The sequence below is a fragment of the Xenia sp. Carnegie-2017 genome, unplaced genomic scaffold (assembly GCF_021976095.1).
Source record: "Xenia sp. Carnegie-2017 unplaced genomic scaffold, XeniaSp_v1 HiC_scaffold_1, whole genome shotgun sequence".
Taxonomy (NCBI): Eukaryota; Metazoa; Cnidaria; class Anthozoa; order Malacalcyonacea; family Xeniidae; genus Xenia; species Xenia sp. Carnegie-2017.
In genome coordinates this window covers 8,538,216-8,557,751 of record NW_025813402.1, presented here as the reverse complement: position 1 = coordinate 8,557,751, position 19,536 = coordinate 8,538,216, and the positions used below count along the sequence as shown (strand labels likewise).

Here is a 19,536-nt window from a genome sequence, read left to right as displayed (position 1 = left end):
AGCACAATTTTTTATGTTGATAATCGTTTCTATCTTTAAAAAATTTATTTTGGCATTTTGCCGTTGCTCTTGTTTTTTTTTTACTTTGATTATATTAATGGAATTGTTTTAACTATACAACAGATGTATTTAATACGTCACTCCATATGCGTGACTTTTCACTACGTGTGTAGCGTGTACATGCGTATATGATAATATTCACAGATTTCTAATTTACCAATCGCTAATAAAATTTTTAGGGGGACTCAAGTCGCTCAGCCCCCCTCATACTGAACGCCCTATTGTTGTCTGGCACACATGATCATGAAAAAAATAAAGATTAAATGTTTTGGTGTTATGTATGATATGTATTATATAACGGTAATTTCATATTTTCTATACTAGCGCAAATCTCACAATACCTATAATTTTTGATTCAAAACTCAACTATTTGTAAAGAACTGCAGAACTAAATTGAATTGGCTGTTAAGTGCTGCGGTGTTTACTTTGGCCATTGTCAGAGAATCAGATTATGAACTGATTTTCCGAAATGAACTTCCTTTTGTTCATTTGCAATATTTTATTTCACATAATATATATCGAAGAAATAATTTTTTCCGAAATAGCAACCCAATCACGATTACAAACGCAAATGTATACCAATTAGATGAGAAAACGCGTTAAAAACAACCTGTTGGTAAAATGAAAAGTAGCTATGAAAGTATGTTCAAGTTCCTGTTTTCTAGGATTACTATCTGAAACAAAACAACATCCTGCATGAAACTTGATGCAACATTGTTTGCCAAAAATAGTTTTTTACGTAAACTCAACATTTTTAAACAATGCAATCAGCTGTGATTCAACAGTTGTTCATTCCATCATGGAAAGTATAGTTGTTATAACTTGTGCCATATTTGTTTTACTTCATCAAGCCACGTTAGCAAATGCACTTCATACGCAATGCCACCAGAATTACGAGGTTATTGACCAGGTGTGGCGCAGCACAGCGTACGAACGAAAAGCAGGGGAAACATCAAGATGCGATCGTACATTCATAAAGAATGATCAATGGTACCGATTCAAAAGCATCGTTGGTAATGAAATTCCAACGACTAAACCAGGTTATAGAAAATGTGGAACAGATGCGCCGATTTGGATTGATGGAAAACATCCTACGATTGATGAAGGCATAATAAGTGTAAAGGCCTGTGCGAATATACGGCGCATCAGACCTTTTGGTTGTGGAACGCATTACACGCTAAGAGTAGTGAACTGCGGTGATTTTTATCTTTATCGTTTAAAGAGACCTTGGCAATGTAATTTGGCATATTGTGCAGGTTAATGCTCTTATATCGGCTTAGTGTGCTGTAAATACGTCGTCCTAAATACAAAATTCACAATCTCAAACAAACGAAAAATTACAGTCGCGGCAATAGAAGCGTTCCGAAAATATTTCATCAACACATTAGCTTACGTTTATCAATTGATTTAAATAGTTCCTCAACGAAACTCTTTGAAAAACTCCTAACTTCCTGTTTTTAATTGACCAACCATACAAAGCGCAATTTTTAAATCAACCAATCACAACAAAGCTTTGTGAATAACTTCATAACTGAATGAATTCAGGCATCGGTTTAAATTCGGTAAAAACGTTGCTATTTTTAAAAGGAAAGATATTCTTTCAAAATTGAGGAATTGAAACTACCAGAAGTAAAAACTAAGGTATAATTAAGGTCATTTGAGCTGGCTGAAATCTAAAACCATATTCAGCTGTCATATTAATTATTAAACAAATATTATGTTCATAAAGATTTTACTGTTGACAATTTGCCTTTTTCAATCAAAAAACTTTTTTATGCGCTCATTAAGAAAAAAGTCTAACTGTTATTAGCAACTTGAGTTTTGTGCAAAAATTTATTTAGGAATAGTTCCATGTTTCAGATGTAGATTGTCCAGGTAGAGTCCCGAGAAAAACTGTTCATGTTGACTGACGTTTCGACAACCTCAGCGGAAGTCATTTTCAAAATCACGTGAAGAGTAAACGTCAGGTTTGTCTTATTTGTTGTCTGGTTCATACGTCATCGTGATGAGTGTGAAGGAAATATGTGCCTGTGTCGGTGTCAATTGTGTATGGTCATTGTGGATTAGTCCGATGTAATGTGCTTGGAGTCGCGACTCTACCTGGACAATCTACATCTGAAACATGGAACTATTCCTAAATAAATTTTTGCACAAAACTCAAGTTGCTAATAACAGTTAGACTTTTTTCTTAATGAGCGCATAGAAAAATTTTTTGATTGAAAAAGCGAATTGTGTGAAGACGCACGCAGCAATACTCAAAATCAAAAAATATATGACTAATGCTCAAGCATGAATTTACCTAAAAAAAATTTTTAAGTTTGGACAGCAAAAAGGTTGTGTTAGTTTATTAAAACCCAATATGCTATCCTCCTAACTCCAAAGCACTGTTTACCCTATCACACCTACTCACTTTCTTATTGTTGATTAGCAAGAGTAAATGCTATTATGGAATTTTCCAACGGGATCCTATCCGTTGTTTCATCTTTGTAGCTAGCTAACTTTTTGCATATTTTAGGATCCAAAATACCAGTTGCTTGTTCTGTGTCTGGAGACAAGCTTCCAGTCTGTGCAGGTATATACAATTCAGTTAAATATTTGTGTTTTTGTAAGAAAAATGTTTACTTAAGTAATTTTTGTAAAAAATAATTCGGAGTGAATTACAAATTTTTGCATGGTGTTTTCAAATAACACTATACTTTTAGTCACTTACAATCAATAGATTGACATGATTGAACTCTTGCAAGAGTTCCATTGTCGCATTTTTAGGGTCTACATCTACGTTATATCCCAAAACCAAAAAAAAAGAATATGCTTTTTATATCAGCATTCTATCAACAAAAATGGCTATAAGCATTATTAGACTACTTATCTGTTCTTTCAACACAAATATTTAAAGAGATTTACGATTTTACTTTCAAATACGTCCATGCGTCTACTGTTTTAGTAAACATGTCAGTGGAAATTATAAACTGTGTCATATCTTTGACGTGAACTACAGTAGTCTCTATATGCTCTATTTTGTGGCACACAAAGTAGATTATGCATTTAGAATGTTTGTTGTTCTTACTTGATACGTCTTTGCGACATACAAAATCTCACAACCCGTTGGCGACTTTCCGAACAAGCTTTCAGCAAGGTTGTTGGCAAGTTATACGCAACTTAGTTATATTTTAACAAGTTTTTTATTAATGTGACAAGCTAAATGGTTGATTTACTGTTTGCAACAAACTTAAGGCTTGATTTGCTACAAACACCTGTTGCAAACAAGTAAACAAACAATAAAATGTATTAATTTGTTTTTGCACCAAATGTCAGTGACATTTTTACTAGCTGTTAAATTCAAAAGATGTAACAAATCTGATCTGAAGCACGAAGGTTGTTTAAACTGACACATTTATTTTGCAAACAAAAACAACTTGTTATGTATAAGTAAATAGTTATACGTTTTGTTATATAGCTATATAACGTTGTTGATAGTTTTAAGATTGAACTTGAACGAATCATTGATGGCAATGTTTAAGTAAAAAAAGTTAAAGCTTGTGTTGCACTTGTCAATTTGTGTACTTTGATTAGATCGGAAGTTGAGTCTATATTGTATTTATTTACATCTCACAAAAGAAATTTTTGAGCAATGACCCATTGTGCATTATGCGTTTTATACAATTCATTTGCAGATTCCTAACTATACTGCATGCCTAAAATTTAAGACCACTGGTTAAAAAAATGATAAACAAACATTTGTCTTTACGCAGAACACGATTTAACTGCAAATAACGCGTAAATATTCATGTCAATTTCTCATTAATCAACAATAAATGTTTAACTAAGTTTCTTTATCTTCAAGTTTTACTTTCATCAAAAAATATACATTTGTACACCCGCTGCGCAAGTTTTGATGTTAAGTGCAAAATGTTTAAATAAATGTCATATAACTTCTGCCAATTATTCCTCGTGTGCCCTGGTAGTACCGTTTTTTTTATAAACGAGCGCTCACGTTTATTCCATTTCAGCTTAATGGCAAGTAGATCAGGCAACTTCGAGTCCGTTCAGTGTTCCCCATGAAACCTATCCTTTACCTCTATTGCATGACGTGAAAACTCAGCTATGTTCTACTGATGAGGTTGGCATTGTAAGATATCGCAAAATAGCCCTTTATCTGATAAAGGACATCAGGTTGCTTGTTGCCTTGCCAAAAAAATACCAAAAAATAGTCATGAATTGTTGTTTGTTGTCCTCAAACATAGCTATTTAAGATAAATTTTTACGTTTTAAAATACAAAACAAGATTTTTGGAAGATATATTGCTCACTACAGCTCACTAGCCAAGTCTTGGGCTGAGCATAAAATTTGATTTAAAATTGTGTTACGTGAGAGAACTTGAAGTGAATAGTTGTTAGTGTGTTGTACAGAAAGTGCAATGTAAGATAATCAGATACGAGCTTCGTGTGCAGAAGAAAAAAATTGCGTGCTCCGTGTTATTTTGACACTCCATTCCATCGCAACACGCGTACCTTGTTCTTTTTAACACATTTTTTTCTCATCTGAGTGGTGCGTGTCTTTTTCAGCAATTACACTCGTGCTATTTCTGAGCAATTAAAACAACACGCACATTTCGTGCTCTTTTTACAGGTGCAATTTGTTTAACAAGCGTTTTTTGTGTTATTTTAACACACACACAATTCAGCACGCGTGCTTTTTTTCAAAGTGTAGGTTAGTCAAATTTATCAATGCAAGAGTATATTTTGCGTTTATCTTTAGGTATTGCCCCAAAATTTACCATACCACAAGCAAACGTATACCCAGAAAATGCTGAATACGTTAAACTATTGTGCTCATGGGATCATAGCGCCGATGGATCCTTGTTAGAGTTTGAAGCCCGATGGATTGGAGACAAAGATGACAAATTAAGACGAATACGTAAAAAATTCAGTGGAACAGAACCAAGACAGTTTTTTTACGAGCATGAATTTGCAGGAAAAGGAGAAGATGAAGATCCTGACGTTAAAAACTATGCATTCAATAAAATGGTAAAATAATTTTAATTTCAACATTGTATTTCTTAATGCAATGATGTTTTGAAGGGGATTTTGTGTGAACACATTTTTATTAATGTAATGTTAAAGGTTTATTGTGAAGTCAGGTCAAGATATCTTTTGAAGTCAGGTCAAGAAGTCGGAGATTGGTCACTATGGAAGCAAAGTCGTAGAATTTATACAGGGATTACAGTAAGTTTTTTAAAATGACCAATGCATGCAACATGGTCAAACTCAAATCAAGCCGTGCATGTTTCCATTTTCAGGTTTTTCCAAGTGTTTTCAATTTGGATGAATGCGGTAACAAACAAAAGAAAAGTATTTTATTGACCTTGACTCCCGAGCTCCCCATTCGTGTAAAACCGTTTTTAGTTGATACTGACGTATCAAAGCAAAATGAAGGCGATAGAGTATGTTTAAGTGGTAGCGAAACCCATGATATTTGTCGAATTACGTTTACTGAAAACCACAACCAGTCATCACCATTGAAAATATTGTTGCAAGCATCGTGTTCACAGTTTACTGCTGCAAATGGTTTTAAAACTCAGGAACTAAATTTACGTCCTTTAACAGACAGTAACATGTTTTGGAGTTCTTATCAATTTTTGCCTATCGTGGTAAGTTCATCAGCTTAACCCGTTAAATTGATCCAAATAAGGGGAAATTAAGAAAAGGCCGAACAGATAGTTCATATAACAGAAGTTTTTTTGTATGTTCCTTAATTCCTTTGGCAGTAAAATTATAATTTGACTTCTTTTCTTACTCTAAAGAACCGTTAAAGTTTAAAAGTTTGACCTAACCTTCTATTAACTACATAACGACAGTCTGTTACACAGTAAAAAAGCCATTACCCTACGCGTTCTCTTTCTATGTTTTAATGTCGTTTCAACTCATGAATTAAATATTCTTTTTGTGCAGATAACTGTGGCGAAAAGTACCAAAAAGACGTGTAAATCAGTTACAGATCCTCATTTTACATCATTTGACGGAAAGTATGAAAAGTGAACAGAGTTCGGATGGATTGAGAGTATCGTTTGCTCATTTACAATGTGCAAAAATTGCTCTAAATAACACTATACTTATTTTCCCGTCTTTTCTTTCCTTGAATCATCAAATTTTGTCTTTTATTCTGTCAATCATATAGTTTTTAAAAGTAATTAATATAGCAATTAAAAATAACCAATTTAGCTAAAAGTTGCACAGCGTGTATAGCGATGACCAGCATAGAACCTAATAATATAAATTGTTGCAGGTATTTTGACTTCCAAGAAGTCGGAACGTTCCTCTTATATGAAAACGAACATATAGGAACTCGGGTAAGCAAATTGAAATCATACATGAAAATAAACTAAAAAATTCACAACCTTTTTAAAAATATTTGTAGATTGCGTAGCAATTAATGTATTTAGATAGAAATCAGTGAAAACACTGTAAAAATTGATTGGTTAAAATAAACATATGATTGGTTACAGTAACCATAAAAATATTGGTTAAGGTTAAATGCATCTGAGGTAACCAATTTTAATGGTTATATTAACCAATCAGTTTTTACGGTGAACTATCTTACTGCATACAATTGCTGTGACTGTAAAAACCCAATATTTTATATGAAACGTGGAAGGTAGTGAGATAAACTTTCATCGTAACTGTCTTATTAATTGAAATGCACTTGGCAATTTAGCAACTTCTCTAATCTATGTTTTTTTTTTATTTAATAAAACTAAAAATATCTATATTGCAATTTGTACTTATACAAAGATAAGATTTCATTTTTATCAAAAACCAAATCTTCCATGCAGCACTTAAAACGCTTCGTTGGAAAAGTAGCTAACGATTTGAACCAACAAAATGATATATTGTTACGTATTTTAGCTTAATCATTGAAGAAAGAAATCATTCATGTTTTAAAACTGTTGTTTTCCCATCATCTCTCGTGTGGCTCCAAATCTTCGCATTCTATGCAAAATTCACAAAGAAGACTTGGTGTCTATAGAGCAGAATCATGTTGCCATAGTAAAAAATTTCGCCATGCCATATTTATATAATGTAAATAGTCGTGTTGTAAAGATGAAAGCTCTTTCAATTCTATGACAAATACTTAATACTCAGTTGACAGCCTGTGTATACGTTGAATCATTGACAAATGCATTCGTTTATAATGTGCATAGCATGCTTGTCACTAAGAAAAATTTCGCAAAGTATCTCGTACAGAGGGGCAAGTAATGTTTACAGCATAAGAATTCTTATAAAAAAATACTCGTCTGTATGCGGCTTAAAACCAAAATTATCGAAAAGCAAATTAGGTGCCGAATTTATCATCCTGTGATAAAAATCCATCGGGATACACAAAGCGAAACATTTCAACTCTAACTTTTAAAAGTATTGAACATTGTCGCTTGTTAATAATTTCTCATTTTTGCAAGCAGCCCCTACTTCTTTCATCAAACGTGATTTCTTCATTAATTTGCATAGATAGCTAAAATCGTAAGAACATATCATTTTGTTGGTTCAAATGTTTACTTTTCCAACGGAACGTTATAAGTGCTGCATGAAAAATTGGCTTTTTGATGAAAAGGAAATCTTATCTCTGTCTAAATACAAACATGCAAAATATATATGTTCGTTCATAGTCTTATTAAAGTAGTTAAATTGCCAAGTGCATTTCAATTAAGAGAGATACGATGAAAGTTTTTATCTTACTATTATTCCACGTTTGTTCGTTTGTCCTTGTATTTTTACAAACGCAGTTTAGAAAAAATTGAAATTTGAAAATAAATTCTTTCTTGAAATGTTCAAAGTTGTCAAATAAATGAAAGTTTGAAAAATCCTGGATATTTTGGAAGAAAATTTATTTATAAATTCGTATTTCAACACATCTCGTTGTGAGATAATGTGCCTTCAGCAAAATGCTATAATTCATGCATAAATACTCAGGAAATTGCTGTTTCAACGCATTTCATATTTCAAGATTGAATCAAGGCAAAAATCATGCGGAAGCAGCTTGTCCGCAAGTTGTAACTGTGGAATAGCCATAAAAGAAGGACAGTTTTACAAGATATTTGACATGTGTCAAGTTAATGCTAATGATGTCAAGGAATGGTGGACAAATCCTCAAAACTTGGTCATTCGCAGGAAATGTCTCAGAGACTCCCCGATAAATGGATTTATAACTGAAAAAACGGAAGATGGAACGACGACAACTTATAAGGTAGGTGCACCATTTTTACAATGTCCTTGAAAGATGGACTTGCAAATTCAAAGAAACTCATTTTTCAAATATATCTTCCATCCGGAGTGCAAGTGAAGATAGAGCGTAGATACTGGGGCTTAAGTACATACATCACAGCACCCAGTCCATTTGATAAAAGTAAGAAAGATCCTAAACATCGTAGTAAAGGCTTATGTGGGAACTACAATGGAGATCCTAACGACGATTTTGATGGAGACCTTGCAAGATTTACCAATAAGCACAGGTAAAAATGCAAGTTAAGAAAGCTAGAAAATTCAAAACGAACAACATTAGAAAACAGTCTCTAAAGTTGCTTTTGAAGAAAACTAGATAGCTAATTCTATGTGATATTGCATATAATATCAACCGTAAACTCTTTCAGAGTTCCTGATGCGTCCACCATTTTTAAATATAAAGGCGACAAAACGCTAGAAGAAATACGATTGGAAAATTGTAAACAAACAACGATTTGTAGTTGTGAAAAAACTAAATCTTACTGTGGAGTCGAAGGGATTAATAAATGTTTTCCTTCAGAGAATGGGAACGACCATACAAATATAGACCAAGGTACACTGCATAATAAAAGATATTTTATTTACGTATATATATATATATATATATATATATATATGATTTAGCATCGATAGTAGAGAGGGGGGCTTTTGCTTGCTATTTTAAGGTGTATAAATGCTCTTACTGGCTTAAGTGATTAATGATGCGAGTGTTGTTCTAACTAAAGATACTTATTGCTCATATATATTACGCTATCTTTCTTTAGAAGCTACCACTGCATGTTCATTCAGCTTTTGCTTTCTAAATCATTTGTTATGCATGTCTTGTTTCCAATGTTTGTGCTAGTTGTCAGTTGTCAATGTTTTGCCATGACAAACCAACACATCCATGAACATTGCAAAAAAATACTTGTCTCTACGCGGCCTTTGTTAAATAATTTCGTATTTTTTGAGGTTTGTGTGGGTCTCGGAATAAAAGAGATGCAACAAGAGATGATGATATCGATGATGATGATGATGAAATTCCACAATTCAACCCACCTCAATTAAATATCACGCGAAGGATCCCAACATGGCCAACACCAAATGGCCTCACTAAAAACAAAGTGACAGAAATATGCAACAATAAAATCCGTTTTTCCAATGCTGGAGAGAGCTGTGGTAATATTACAGGCGTAAATATTGATGATCTAGTTGGTCAGTGTATCTTAGATATCCAGGTGATAATTTAATGAGATTATGCATAAATTGAACAATTATTGGATGAGGTTAAGCATTATATCAAGAATTATTCAGACCGTGGTAACATTAACCTCGGTCTTGAAACATGGAACAAGCCATATTTTATGGTTTTTTATTAATCTCCTGCAGGCAACTGACAACATAGAATGGGCTACAGACAACTTTGCTGCCATGCAAGAAACATGCAAAAAGAGCATTTACAAAAACGCATCCTTCTATGAGAACAGTACGGATGGAGAGTTAAAATTAAATACGAAATTTATAGCTTCACTTTGCCCAAATGATTGTTCCAATCACGGAAATTGCTCAAATGCCACATGTACTTGTGATGAATATTACACAGCAAGCGACTGCTCCATTTCTCTCCGTGATCGACCTTACGTTGCAGGTATACGAAAAGATGGTTTGTGCGATGTGAGGAGAAGACCTTGTAGAAATGTTGGCATATATGGATTTCCATTTTTGGATTCAGCAAATTTAACATGCCACGTTCAGGAATTCAAGGTATGTTGAACTGTTATTTTATATGTAACTACCCTATGCGAGGTGACAGTGCTTCAACCTATTGCTGAATGTATCAAACAAATATATAGTGCAAAAATGTATAGTTTAGAAATATTGTTACTAGTAAAGTTTAATCATTAACTAGGTTGGCAAAAATCAATCGTGTTTTAAAGAGCTTGTAACGTCAAAGTTTTATTTGTCCTCATAAACAAGAGTGAACTTTTATTTTTTCACGGCAAAAGTTTTGCGTGCTAACTTTCACGTTTCTGTATTAAAATATTTTTTGTTTAAATATCTTGCATGGAATCTACTGGCGGAAACAGAGGTTTTGTTTATCAAGGTTGTCGGAAGCAAGATTGTAGGTTTGATCCATGTAAATATATGACAACGTTTTGAAAGATTTATATTGGAGATATAATGGAGAAAGAGGGGCATTTATCCTTAATAAGGAATATAAGCTCTATTAAATATTCTTCCAGGTCATCGATTCTCCATGGATACCAAATGAAGCTATAACTCTTTATCGGGCAAGTTTGATGGATTTTACGGAAGTGAAGTGCTTCCTTCCTGAATCACCTGTGAACATTGGTGTGTACGACGAGATTGGAATTACTGCTGCTGGCTTAAAAATTGCTGTCTCAAATAACGGTGTAAATGCATTTGAGAATTCTATGACATTCATCTCCTACGACTCTGTTTGCCAGGAATGTAATGTGACAAAAGGTTGTAGCTTCAAGGTAAGGAGTTGAAAAAAATGTATGAAATTTATTGAATTTTTTTGTGGCACAACAATCAAACGATTCTAGAAAATTATATTCTACAGTCAGATGCTTGTGTTATTTCTGGTCACTGCTATGCACAAAATGAAAGTCATCCTTTCAACTGGTGTTTGCAATGTCTTCCTGATCTCTCGACAACGTCCTGGCTCCCAAGAAGAGGTACGAGTGAATATATGTATATATATATAAGTTTGAAAATTGGTAATCCAGGCATTAAATACATAAAAAAAGATAAAAGTTTCTCCGGATTTTAAATGATTTTTATTGAGCTTTCGACTCGTTGCTTTGAGCCTTCATCAGAATAATATCCTCATTCTGACGAAGGCTCAAAGCAACGAGTCGAAAGCTCAATAATAATCATTTAAAATCCAGAGAAACTTTTATCTTTTATGTATTTGATTTTGTTGTATTGATATATGAATTGGGAAAAATGCAAATAATTATGAAAACACTTGTGCTTGCAGTGGTGTTTATAATAAAATTGTGTTTTTAATACTTCTACCCTTCTTTTTCTTTGCTCCTTGATCTTCCCTTAACAAATAACAGAAAAGTATGCTGAGTTTTATAAACAAAAACAGGAAAACATCAGTATATTTGAGCCATATGGCCTTCACGTCAGTCTTAAAAATACGATCTTTAATGCGTATTTTTGGATTTTCAAGTGCATGTATATGTGCATATACAACAAGCAAATATCTTACCTGTGAGAAGCGAGATAATCCTTTTTATGGAAACTACGATATCCAAGAATTGAACGATTGAAGTGATGGCATTATAAAAGAAATGCAAAAAAGATAACGTATTTGTTTTTGAAAAATTCTATGCAATTGACTATACACAGCAGGGGGAAGTCAATAATATTTTTTTTGCAAAGCGATAATTTTGGCGGAAATAGGTCCTTTGGGCTCCATGTTTTTTACAATAGTTCTCTGTCCACTTAGCCGCTCCAGTTATTATAGAGCTCAATGGTCTAAACATAATAAATGTTATTTCCAATTTGACATGCGCAGAACTATCACTAAAACATTGACAATCAACAAAACGCTTTTATTCACTCGTTACCAGTCAAGTCTTAAATAGCAGGAGAGAAAACAAGCAAATTCAAGAATTGTACCACTTTCTTTCAAAGGACACAGAATTCAATAGAAATTACACAGATCATTACGGCGGTTCTACATTTTCTGATGATTTCAAACTCATACTTCACAATTGTTCAAGTGTCGCAATTACTCATGTCATTTTAAATTTTCTTTTTTCAGGTAATCAAAGACCATACTTCATTACCTCGTCTGTTTTTTATGCTTTCCGGGGAAAAGCATTGAAAGTTCAACTCCGCGCTTTTGACCCAGAAAATCGTGATATTCGCTACAGCTTTGGCAAAAATGAGATCACTGGAGCATCCTTAACGGAAAGAGGCGTTTTTACTTGGCCCCGGGTCACGACAAATGCATCGTTATTTGTCTTTAACGTGACGGATGAATGCGGTAAATACTCGTTGCTAAATGCAAATGTTATTATAAAAGAATGTCCATGCAAAAATTCCGGGGATTGTGTGCCTGACGAACAAGATCTTGAAGGGAAAGGAAAGTTTACATGCCTATGTTCAAGTCAATACACCGGATCTTTATGCAAGGAGGATGCAAACGAATGTGTTGTGTCTAAACCTTGCGGAAATGGTAGTTGCGTCAATCAACAACCAGGATTTTTGTGTTCTTGTTTCTCAGGATACACAGGCAATCTCTGTGAAACAGAGGTATTTTGGTTATAAAATAAAAGACTTAGAGAATTAAAAATACTTTCAATGACTTTCAACTGTTACATCCACTTTATAAAGATTGATGAATGTGTATCTAACCCATGTTTTCCTGGAGTCTCATGTACAAACACCATTGGTTCATTCATTTGCGGATCGTGTCCTTTAGGATACAGTGGTAATGGCACAACATGCCAACGAATGGATGGCAGTAAGTGTCACCTATAAATTCTCAATTTGTATGTGTCTAACATTACAAAAATGTTGCCATTCATTTTAGAAGTGGACGAGTGTCTTCAAAATTCTAACATTTGTCATGCGAATGCGAATTGCTCCTATAGCAACGGATCATACACTTGCCATTGTATAAATGGCTACATGGGCGACGGGAAAAACTGCACTGGTGCGTTAAGTTAATATAACTGGCACAATTAACGTAACAAGAACAAATTGTATTATTTGTATGAAATAACAATGTTAAAATGGAAAAACATTTAGTGAACTAAAAACGTGTCGAATTTATAGATATTGATGAATGCATGATGAATCAAAATATTTGTGTCAGCAATGCCAATTGCACAAACACACTGGGAAGTTACTCTTGTCAATGTATCCCTGGATATTCTGGGAATGGTACACTTAACTGCTCAGGTATGTCGCATAATAGGAAAAAACAAAGCAAAAAACTCGTATGGATCCTTAAAAAATTGAATAATCTGCAAATCTTTTCATTCATTCAAAATCATATTATGTGTGATATGATTTTACTATGATTTTTCCAAACATTGTACTTCATATTTACATAAACCAGACATCAACGAATGTAAAAAAATACCATCAGTTTGTCATGATAATGCAACTTGTGTGAATCACGAAGGATACTACATGTGTAGATGTAACAATGGATATTCCGGAGATGGAAAGAATTGTACTGGTATGTTTCTATTAAAAAGATTATCAATATGTTAAGTTGCAGCTACATATCACACTGACTACCATTTACTACTTGCTACCTCATATTTATGTGTACCAGATGTTAACGAGTGTGAAAAAACGCCATCAGTTTGTCATCAAAACGCAACTTGTGTGAATCACGAAGGATACTACATGTGTAGCTGTAATAATGGATATTCTGGAAATGGAAAGAATTGTACTGGTATGTTTCTATTAAAAAGATTATCAATATGTTAAGTTGCAGCCACATTTCACACTGACTACCATTTACGATTTGCTACCTCATATTTATATGTACCAGATGTTAATGAACGTGAAAAAACTCCATCAATTTGCAATGAGAGTGCAATTTGTGTGAACCATGAAGGATTTTACACATGTAGTTGTAAAAATGGATATTCTGGTGATGGAAAAATTGCACAGTTATGTAATTATAAAACGATTGCGAATTTGTTAAACTGCATCTACCATCAATCCGTCAGGCTAATGCAAGTTGCGGAAATTATAATTGGAATACAGAATACTACTAAAAGCCTTGTAGAAGTGCACTAGTGTTTTCTAAATACTACTATTTTTCATGCGAATGTTTAACTTTGAACATGCCCTTATTCGCTGTAAAACAATTTGTAAATAAACCCATGCAGCAAAACTCCTTAAGACCGCGTCATACCATATGTGATGCAATGTCAAAGACATAACAAACAATATTTTTTAATCAGTGTCGTAGCCTAGATCAGGAAAGAAGGACAGAAATCCAAATTAGGTTTATTTCCCAGAAATGTTAAGGAAATTGTACAGATAAGTCAACTTCACAGAGCAAATCTTTTCATTTGTGTAAATCATGCAATGTGAGAATGCAATTTGTGCGAATCATGAAGGATTCTACACATGTAGTTGTAAAAATGGGTATTCGGGAGATGGCAAACATTGCACGGGTATGTTTACAGTAAAAACATTTTGAATTTGTTGAACTGCAGCTACTATCAATCTATCATGCTAATGCAAGGTGCATGAATCGCGAATAGAATTTGGCTAAGCATTGTAAATGTGGACTAGTGTCTTCAAAATTCTAACACTTGTCATACGAATGTTAAACTCTATAACAATTATTATCTGTGAAAAAATTTGTAAATAAACCAAGAGAAAATTGTTTAAGACCACTTCATGCTATATGCACATGATGTAACGTATCTTAGCCTAACAAAAAACAGTAGTCAAAGACATTAAAAACAGTGCTTTCAAATCAGTGGCGTAGGCTGGAAAAGAAAGAAAGAATGCCAAAAATTATACAATTGTTTTGGAAAAAACTTATCACGATTTCAAAAAGTACTAAGGCATTCTCATATTGCACGAACCACTTTATTTGTAAATAGGTTTATATTTACCGGAAACGTTGAGGAAAATAATCCGGCTCCCATCACAGAGACTCATAAATACTTTAGTCAGCAGAGCCTTGTAACAGCTTATCTAGAGCAGTGAAATCATTACAAAAATTTTGTTTTTTTGAGGCTTTCTTATTCGGTCTACTGAAAGACTCTACATTTGTATTTTATGGTTATCATTTGTTTCGTTTAATGTAATTGCTCCTACTTTAGATGTTATGAAGCACATTTCTTCTACGGCTTCGAGCAACTAGCGTTGTTTCTTAATAAAATTAACGGATAATATCCAACGTTTTCGTGTAGGAGCTACAAACTGTGTATGTGTCGTAAAGGTTTTGGTCTTGTTATGTAAATTTCCAAGCCTTACCATTGTTTACTTCAGTGGAAAATTATTGTTATTGGAGTGGTTGAACTCAGAATAATTTGCCTTGCATACTTAAAATTTGCGGGCTGACTACGCCATATTGCTCATGTGAATTTTTCCCCCTCAGCACAAATTTCGAAGAAACTTTAGTCGAAAAGAGCTTGCTTAGAGATAGGTTTATAGAGAGCACATGTGGGCAACTTGCACTTGATACTCTGGCAAACAATTATGTGGTCACAATGTGAGATAAACCTACTCAACTCACTGTTATGTGTATTATTGTCCTAAGCATTTAACTGTGAAAAAATATCCATGTAAAAAGGTATTTAAACATTATTGGTGTTAAAGACTTATATAAAATACATCCCTTTCTTAATTAATGACTTTAACTATCAGAGACTATCAAAATTGAACAAGTCCCAAGCAGGAGTGGAATTGAAGTCTTTGAAAGATAAACGAGTACCCGCTTGTCTTTTCTGTCAATGTTCGATTTTTTCTGACGATATTTTTGACGATTTCTCTGGAATAAAAGCGAAATATTATCGTTTCAAAACTCTTGTTTTGTTTTTTCATTTCGAATATCAAGATAACAAGATGTCGATAGTCGGAATTTGTTTTATTTTCTATTTGCTAAAGATGTCTGCTTGTTAGAATTAGTCTATTAAACGTACGGTAAAAATTAAATTCATTGCTATTCAGAGATAGAGTCCAAGGCCGACTACTTCATACGCCTATTTTTATACCTTTTCTATTACAGGCATTATTGATAAGAATGAGCGTCGAAAATGTAAGTTGATTGTTTGTTATTTGAATTTATTTCCATTTAAATGTTTTGTCAATTCAATAACTCTCTTTTGAACGTTCCATAAATAAAGATGTCAGATGCTCTAAGAATGAAGACATTATTTGTGTCAAGCGAACTTTCGCACAATGCAAACATGCTGCAGTTATATACCAATGTCCAAGATTATGTAAAGTTTGTGGTAAGTTCTCTATTATTATAATCCGTTATACCGGCTGTTAAAGCAGCTAAAATGCGGCAAATTTAGTTTTCAAAAGTGCTTCTTGTCATTTTATTTCGAAACACGTTACTTTACAGTATATATTCTATTTCGCCTCCATTGCATCCAGGATGCCATAAGATTGCAAGCGCGTGCGTACATCTTGCTCGATGTCAAGTCGACAAAGCTTTGAAATCACCAACAATATTGCTTTTTTGATTACTGGGTTGTACCTACGATGTCGGGGTAAAGAGAAGAAGAAAGTACTGGGTTGTACCCACGATGTCGGGGTAAAGAGAAGAAGAAAGTACTGCGTTGTACCCACGATGTCGGGGTAAAGAGAAAAAGAAAGAAATCGGCAAGGAAAGACAGATTTATCGCATGTGTTTGGCCAATATCATATCGGCTGGTTGGCGCGGGAGTATTACAAGAATTTGAGAACGCGTTAACAGACTTGTCGTAAGCATCTATAGCCCAAACAGCGGCAGTTCAGAGCTTACCGTATGATATCGTACTCGGACCTGAAAACGAAATTCAAGCGAGACACGGTTGATACAACATGTGTTGTGACAGCCGACAGATTTACTCTTCCCTAAAACTATTAGGTTTCAACCTATTCAGAAAAGCTCTGACGCTCGGAAGCCTTTTTAGTGCACAGACGTGCAACATTTCGTCAAGGAATGTTGCACAAAGACAAATCACAAGACTGACTATGAACACAGATGAGCTTGAGTAAAGTTTTTTTGAATAATGAAACAGAGACTTTGTCGTGGTGACATACTTAAAGATGGATTTCAAAATAGCAAATACCATGGTGAATGGTGATAATAACAATGTAATAGTTCTTAAAAGAGCTGTTTTAACCAGAACACTAACCCAAAAATTCAAAGGAACCGTTATTTACAGCATAGTGTCTCTTTCTAGCTGTAAATAACGGTTCCTTTGAATTGTTGGGTTAATGTTCTGGTTAAAACAGTTCTTTTAAGAACTATTACATTGTTATTATCACCATTCACCATGGTATTTGCTACTTTGAAATCCATCTTAAAGTTTTTTTGATGAGGGCCATCCATGACGAATGCCAGACCCTTGGAAGGAAAATTGAAAATCGTTTAAATAGTTGGGAATCTATTTCGCAAGACCTATAGTGATTCTCAGTGCCATCCAGAATCACAATATGAAGTTTGATTTAAAATCCTCCATTACAAACTCCACCTGCCATGAGTACAAGCTTCTCTCTAAAAGATTACCAAGCGCTTGAAAACAATATTTGCAAACTTCTGGAAAAAAGGTTTATACAAAAAAGTATACTACCCCAGGTGTTTATCTCTCAATTATTTTGGCATGGCAAAAGAAAAATGGCACTTACCGAATGACTTTGGAGTAACGGGAGTCATATTAGTTCTGTTTTGGATCGCATAGCTATGGTTTTTCATTGCACTGAATCTTTGATAGCCAATCTGCTGGTTCTTCCTCAATCAGACCATTTTCTCTTGCTCCTCAGTGGGGAACAACATCCACTATGAGGAAAAATGAAACTTATATCATGCAAGCGATCTGGTGAAGTCTCTAGCGTAAAAACATTTTAAGCAAAGCTGCAACGGCAGATTCCTCTCTTAAGAAATATCAACCGTACATCAAGGACTCAAAAGTTCTGTGTAGAGAACGCGAAGTTAGTCCATATGATGCACCTCTTACTATGGTATTTGATTTTCTGACCAGTTTGTACCAGAAAGGTCTAAAATATGTCACAATCCACACGACAAAATCAGCCCTGTCTGCCATAGTGGAACCTTAGAATGGTCATACCCTTGCTAGCCAACATGTCATCTCTCCGGTTTATGAAAAGTATATTAGAAGTAGACACCAGTCCCTCGCTACGAATCTATTTGGGATGTTCAGACGGTGCTATCATATTTGTCTTCCTTCAAACTACCAAGTCAACTGGATCTTAAATCACTTACTCATGAATTTGTCATCTTTGTGGCATTTGTATCAGCACAACGATCTCAAGGTATCCATCTACTTGATTCAAAGTTTATAAAAAATAATATTCATGAGGTGGAATTTTGCCTCCTGACACATGTTAAACAAAGTCGACGAGGTCATAAAGCTCCACCAATTACCCTAAATACCCATCCACCGACCCAGCGCTATCTGTTCTTTATACATTTGAATGAACATCTGAAGAGGAGAGAATACTGCGAGAAAAGAAGACCAAGCTATTACTCAGTAGCGTCAAGCCCCAAAGGACACATAAGCTAGATGGATTCACACATTTTTGACGATTTCGTGAATCGATGCTACTATATTTAAGCCCCACAGCACAAGATCTGCAGCAATATTTAAGGAAACACAGGGGGGTGTCCCTGTACAGAATTTGTTGAAAAAATCAGTTGGTCTAACAATCTGACTTTTTGATAGGTTCTATAAAAAACCTGTTAGACCAGGACTTAAACTTGCAGAGGCTGTCCTCAATAACGATTAGGTATACTGGTGACGTTTGCACACGTAGAGTTGTATATAGTTGAGTTACAGGATTTTTTCATAATACTCATTGAAGGCTGGAATTTCTCCTGTGAATAACTGCTTTAAAATTTCATGGGATCCCGGATGCAGTGGTGACAAAATAGAATTGAAAATTAAACGATACTCACCCAGAAGTGGAGGTTTAATTGTTGTTCTCTGAGCCATACCACTGCATCACTCATGTGCCCACTCTCTTAAGCACTTACCTGCCTCCCTGCTAAAAGTACTCCACTTTTTCGAGGCTTCTTCCGACCTATAAAAACTGTTGTACACATACGTTTGCAATCTCATGTGATCCCTAGAATTACAATAAAACTTCAATATTCGGTTCAGTGCTGTTAAATTTTCGATTATTGCAGCAATAACAATTATTGATTCCTGATGATAGTGATGACTCAAATGACTTGGTCTTTATAAACACAAACCAGTTCGAAATAACATCTTCTAATAGTATAAAGGGATAATGGATTGTAAACAAATTATAAGCATTGAAATGTTCCAGGTATGAAGCCCTGAGACGATTCAGAGCCTGTTGGATGTGCTGTAGAAGACAACCTAAAGTGGAGGAATTTTTTTTACGTATGTTGACTGTATTCGATGAATGGTATAATTTCACAAACTTGTAGTTATCAGCTCTTAGAATTTATATTGTGTAAGAGTTATTTAAGAAGAAGAATTTACTTACTGCATCAGAC

The 19,536-nt window shown here is 34.3% G+C and overlaps 1 protein-coding gene across 2 annotated transcripts; it reads left to right on the top strand.

Moving 5' to 3' along the window:
* Positions 1-841: 841 nt before the first annotated feature.
* Positions 842-19,535, top strand: LOC124439851 (von Willebrand factor D and EGF domain-containing protein-like). 2 transcript variants are annotated; one of them, XM_046990122.1, is made up of 23 exons: positions 842-1,316; positions 2,576-2,632; positions 4,819-5,087; positions 5,184-5,285; positions 5,360-5,710; positions 6,012-6,085; positions 6,346-6,409; positions 8,062-8,301; positions 8,370-8,566; positions 8,705-8,889; positions 9,288-9,553; positions 9,705-10,079; positions 10,559-10,816; positions 10,903-11,017; positions 12,118-12,611; positions 12,693-12,822; positions 12,892-13,014; positions 13,137-13,262; positions 13,423-13,545; positions 13,645-13,767; positions 16,069-16,098; positions 16,187-16,294; positions 19,344-19,535. In XM_046990122.1, exons 1-23 carry the CDS (start codon positions 860-862, stop codon positions 19,355-19,357), a joined length of 4,281 nt encoding a protein of 1,426 aa, XP_046846078.1. In that variant the 5' UTR covers positions 842-859; the 3' UTR covers positions 19,358-19,535. The 2 variants fall into 2 exon arrangements, with proteins under 2 accessions (XP_046846078.1, XP_046846087.1); XM_046990131.1 differs by lacking the exon at positions 13,645-13,767.
* The last annotated feature ends 1 nt before the right edge of the window (position 19,536 follows it).

What these genes read in the sequence shown, in the direction of transcription:
- LOC124439851 (XM_046990122.1), top strand. Translation starts at nt 860, where the DNA reads ATGGAAAGTATAGTTGTTATAACTTGTGCCATATTTGTTTTACTTCAT. An exon ending in ACGAACATATAGGAACTCGG is followed by an intron (nt 6,410 to 8,061) that starts GTAAGCAAATTG and finishes TCATATTTCAAG; the next exon opens with ATTGAATCAAGGCAAAAATC. An exon ending in TAAGAATGAGCGTCGAAAAT is followed by an intron (nt 16,099 to 16,186) that starts GTAAGTTGATTG and finishes CCATAAATAAAG; the next exon opens with ATGTCAGATGCTCTAAGAAT.